This window comes from Vigna umbellata, chromosome 1 (assembly GCF_029865625.1).
Source record: "Vigna umbellata cultivar VRB3 chromosome 1, Vumbellata_1.0, whole genome shotgun sequence".
NCBI lineage: Eukaryota > Viridiplantae > Streptophyta > Magnoliopsida > Fabales > Fabaceae > Vigna > Vigna umbellata.
Genome location: NC_142165.1, coordinates 6,055,381 through 6,060,406, shown reverse-complemented (window position 1 = coordinate 6,060,406; position 5,026 = coordinate 6,055,381). Strand labels below are relative to the sequence as shown.

Below are 5,026 nucleotides of genomic sequence, written 5' to 3'. Positions count from 1 at the left end.
TTCATAAAGTATATATCATATATTATGTGAAGAGGAAAATAGAATGAATGAAAATATCTCACCTATTCTCTCATCACGTGTACTTGCAATCAATTTAATTTATGATATCAAAACAAATTTAAAAATTATATAATCCCTGTATTATAAAATTATAATACATACATATATATATATATATATATATATATAAATATATATATATATATTATTTTATTTCCAAAGACTATGAAGTATGAATAAAAAGAAAATTGCACTGGTAGGTCGATAGGGTTGGTTCGAATAAGACAAGATATGGGTAGAAGGTTGAATAAAAACAAATGGCATAACATTTATGGTATGATATTTCAAACAAATGCATACAAGTTGATTTTAGTAATTAATTAATAATAGCAATTAAGCTGTCAAGTTAATAACTGGGTTTTGGAAGGGCAAATTATCATTAAATTTGCTAACAATTAAAATTTGTGAATAAATATTATTATAAGAAAAAGAAAATGCTAACAATAATAAAAAATAATTATAATAATATTACTTATGTTATGTTACATAGTAAGTATAGAAGCGTGAAACATGAGGTGATTGGTTTGAAATAGCAGAATTGATCATGATCTGGTGCCATTGACCCACATAGGTAACCCTACTCTGCTATATTTGCTAGCTTCTTCTTTGTTACTGGTTGAACCTAATCCATCTCCACGCACCCTTATTGGAGCGTGCGTGCATGAATGCTTCACCATTTCAATCATTGCTTTGCCATTTTAATTACCATTCTCCACCTCACAACTCTCATAGTCACATCACCCAAGCAAAGACCCCTTTGCCTTTTGCTCTTCCAAAATGCAATGAAGATTCAAGTCCTTTCATATCTTTTTTCACTACCCCACAACGCTTGATTCAAAATTTACTCATTCTTAAAAGTAGATACCTTAGGTTCTTTAGAAAAGGTTCATTTTTTCATAGAAGTAAATACGTTATTGATGTAAAGTTTTTCGTGATCAGAAATTATTATTGAAATCAAGTGTATCTATTTATCATTCATTTCAAATTGTTATGGGATAAATGTGTTAACATCTATCTGTTTGTTAAGAACAACTGTCCAATGATCCAACGCTGCAAATGCATTAGAAGTCAACAAAACAACAATTAAAACACACCCTGAGAGGGATAGATAGATAGATTGAGAGAAACCCTTTAACTCTTGCTTTTACTACAGAGCAACAGAAGGTGGCCCTCCGTGTATATTTCTAGTTTTTGTACCTTTCCTTCTTCCATTACTGTCTTCTCTTCTTCTCTTTCAAACATAAATAAGTGAGCTGGTTCTGTGTTTTTCTAATAGGATATATGAGGCCAAATCCCATCTCAATCAACCCTTTATTCTCTCTTACTGCCTTCAATTTTCTTTAGTCTTTCTGTGCAATATTGCAGCCCTTATTCTTCAAGAATTGATGTCTGGTTTGTATAATCAGATTTCCTCACCTTCAACAGCGAGGGCCAATTCACCAAACATAAACATGAGAAGCAGTTTTGATGTTGAAAGGTATATGAATTTTGTTGTGAAACCTTTTGATTTCTTTGGTACCTATGTTATATGCATACGCATATATCTGGAATGAGTTCTTCAATTAACTTCCGTATGCATGTTCTTGTTCACGTTTTTATAGTCAGTACTTAACGGAGCTGCTAGCAGAACATCAGAAGCTTGGACCTTTCATGCAAGTCCTACCCTTATGTACCAGGCTCTTAAATCAAGGTTGATTATTCTAAATCTATGTGTCAATGGTTTTAAATTGAGGTTGTAATTAAGTTTTTGTTGCGATCCTTGATATTGTTTTGTGGGGGATACCAGACAAATTTGGATGATGCGGTCGTAATTGGGTTTGCAAATAGTAAATTACCTTGATGTTGCGACCAAAATTGCGATCATAGGCTGTTTCTTACAACCTTCCAATGTTTCTGTTGTTGAGAATTTCTTCTTTTTGTTGTTCCATTTATTGCAACCAACCTCTTCTTTCAGATGAATTTGGCCTAATCTTTAAAAACCCAGTTTTCTGTTACATGGACTAGTGTCTCATTTTCCTTTTGTATCTCCTTCAAATTGCATTGAATCGTCAAAGTTATGGTCTTTTCACCGGGTTGAAGTATAGAAGGATTTTATATCAATTTACTGGTTGATACTTAGCTCTGTTATGACTAATAGTTGTTAAGGGAATTACAAGTCTATATTGTTGAACAAAATACATGTAACTTGAAAACAGATTGGTCTCCTACATATGTGACCATAGCAAACTTCAACATGGTTCTATAGAACTCTTATCTGTATATAAATTCAACAAAAAGGAATCAATCGTATTAGGTGGTGAGTTTCGGATAACATAAAAGCAATGACGAACGAAAATGTCGAGAGGAAACAAAATCCTTATGTTGTTCAAAAACACGTTACTCTCCTCAACAATGAACAAAATGCTTAGTTGAATTGAAGACACCCCACTATAGTAAAAGAAATAAATTAGGCATGTTCTTTTGAATGATTAGAGCAAACTTCAACCGATCAGTTTTACTACTAATGCTTGCTAAAGCATTTTGTTTTCATAACCATGGTTTCGATTTATGTGTTTGCTAGTACGGTCCTACTCCTTCATGTTCATTTTTGGAAACTTACATTAGTAAGGTCTTATTCCATGTTCTCATTCTTATATTCAATGTTACTTCATTATCAGAGATTTTAAGGGTTTCTGGAAAGAATGGATTGATGCAGAACCAAGGGTTCGGAGACTATGATAGAGTGCAGTTTGGAAGCCCCAAACCCAACCTTATGCCTTCTTTAGACGTACAACCAAATTTTACAGGTTGGAACAGCATGTCGCATGAAGTAAGTATTTTAGTTTTCTGTTTTATAGATAATCCTCCGGTACTCTTTCCTGTTTAGTTCCTATTTTTTCTTGTTTCATTGTTAACCTATGTGCTGTTGTTGAACTGTAAAGAAAATGTATCTCTAAGCCTATCACAACTTCAGGCACTTAGATTCTTAAATTATCTGTTTGCCGCTTATTTGTAGGTGACAATAGTTACAAATATTTTACCAAAATCATTAATTTGTTTTCACCCTTTATCTAAGACTTTAAGCTTTTGGATTTTTTTGTTCATGAGAAGGTATTAAATCCTCTATAACCAAGTGGTCTTACTTGCGCATTCTTTTGGTAAAATGTTTAATTTCAGTACAAGGAAGGTGAACCTATGATCTCTCTTGTGTGAGGAGGCATATGAGTTCATCTAACATCTGAAACTTTTGTAATTGTTAATTTACGACATGAATTTTGTCAATATTTGTGAAATTTGCGTTGGTCCCTTAATCCTTATCAGTTGAAACAGAGCAGCTACAATTTGATTTCTTTCCATCGAGTATCACGATCCCTCTTCCATTTTATTTATCCTTTATTCTTTTTTCTCTCTTTATCCTCTGGTCATTTCAATTGCTAAGAGGTTATGTTCAATCTTAAATTAGGGTTTAGCTGGAGTTCAGGGACTAAACGTGGATTGGCAAGCAGCATCAGGTGTACCAAACTCTAACCTTGTGAAGAGGATATTGCGCCTGGATATTGCTAATGATAACTATCCAAATGTAAGAACAAGTGTAGAGCATTTTAGTGCATTTTCCTGCAACCTTATGCAGGTTCATGCCATGTTCTATTAGTTTTATGGTGTTCTACTCAGAATTGAGTCACTAATCTAAGCTTAAATTTCAGTTCAATATTGTTGGACGGCTTCTTGGCCCTAGGGGTAATTCACTGAAGCGAGTGGAGGCTACCACAGGTTGCCGTGTATATATCAGAGGGAAAGGTTCAATAAAAGAACTTGATAAGGTGTCATCTCTTCTAAAGTTTTTTCTAGTTGCAGCTCCTTGGATCTTAATTTAATGTCACAGTTGCTTTTCCTTTCAACTTGTTGATAGTTTCTTTTGCTGTGATTTTCTCACTACTTATATTGTTTTAACTACCTTGTTATAATATAAAGGAAGAGTTGTTAAGGGGAAGACCAGGCTATGAGCACTTAAATGAGCCTCTGCACATTTTGATTGAGGCTGAATTACCTGTAAATATTGTTGATATAAGGCTGAGGCAAGCACAGGAGATCATAGAAGAGCTACTTAAACCCATGGTATCTCTTCATTGTTTAGCTTTGATGCTGAACTCAGAATTTTACTTACCAATTACATATTCTGTATCTACTTTTCTCCCTAGACATTTATTTTATGCAAGGAGTTATCAATTATATCACATTGTTATCATTTATTGCAGTAGCAGAAATTGCTCAGATTTAAAAATAAGAAAAAAAGTTTCAGGTTATCTTAGAAACTTTACTTTCTTTCCAAAAGTTCTGTTTAGTTTCTATTCTGTTCTGCACATCTCTTAAGGTAATCAATCCACTAAAAGTGTTTATATGCTAATAAAGTAGCTGTATAAGGGAGAAACATGTAGAAAAGTGGGTTTTCTTTGCAGCAAAGTGTTTCATGAGTCAAGCTGAAGATCACTCACCAAATTGAGATTAAGTGTAAATTGTTGTGGTGTATAGAAGCACTTCTTATTCTCCTCCATTTGATGTACAGGATGAGTCACAGGACCTATACAAAAGGCAACAACTGAGAGAACTTGCTATGCTGAATTCCAATTTTAGAGAAGAGAGTCCTCAACTCAGTGGCAGTCCCTCCACATTCAACTCCAATGAAATGAAACGGGCCAAAACAGACCAATAGTGTGTCTACATTGCCAAAATGTGTCATTTGATGTCAGCTCCTGCATGTAAATTCTGTGAAGCAGCAATCAGAAAACTTCACAAAAAGACTGAAACAATACCGGGGTACATATTAAGTCACAATCAATTGCACCAATAGGCTTGTAAAACTAGGAAAACTTCATTATTATTATTATTATATATTTTGACCGATTGATTAGTATATGTATGTATATCTGCAATGTCTATAAACACAACTCTGTTGGGAGTTATAAACTGATCATCATCATTACTATTA

At 33.6% G+C, this 5,026-nt stretch overlaps 1 protein-coding gene across 2 annotated transcripts; it reads left to right on the top strand.

Moving 5' to 3' along the window:
• Nucleotides 1–1,137: 1,137 nt before the first annotated feature.
• LOC124844341 (KH domain-containing protein At3g08620-like) lies at nucleotides 1,138–5,026 on the top strand. Of its 2 annotated transcripts, XM_047321257.2 has the most exons (8): nucleotides 1,138–1,224; nucleotides 1,467–1,537; nucleotides 1,662–1,750; nucleotides 2,718–2,869; nucleotides 3,503–3,619; nucleotides 3,744–3,860; nucleotides 4,012–4,155; nucleotides 4,604–5,026. In XM_047321257.2, exons 2-8 carry the CDS (start codon nucleotides 1,512–1,514, stop codon nucleotides 4,748–4,750), a joined length of 792 nt encoding a protein of 263 aa, XP_047177213.1. In that variant the 5' UTR covers nucleotides 1,138–1,224; nucleotides 1,467–1,511; the 3' UTR covers nucleotides 4,751–5,026. The 2 variants fall into 2 exon arrangements, with proteins under 2 accessions (XP_047177213.1, XP_047177211.1); XM_047321255.2 differs by lacking the exon at nucleotides 1,138–1,224 and having other exon boundaries at nucleotides 1,243–1,537.

Bases quoted from the DNA above. Each gene is read 5' to 3' on its own strand.
- LOC124844341 (XM_047321255.2), top strand. From the start codon at position 1,446: ATGTCTGGTTTGTATAATCAGATTTCCTCACCTTCAACAGCGAGGGCC. The intron at 1,538-1,661 runs GTATATGAATTT...ACGTTTTTATAG, and splicing joins AGCAGTTTTGATGTTGAAAG to TCAGTACTTAACGGAGCTGC. The intron at 3,620-3,743 runs GTAAGAACAAGT...CTTAAATTTCAG, and splicing joins CTAATGATAACTATCCAAAT to TTCAATATTGTTGGACGGCT.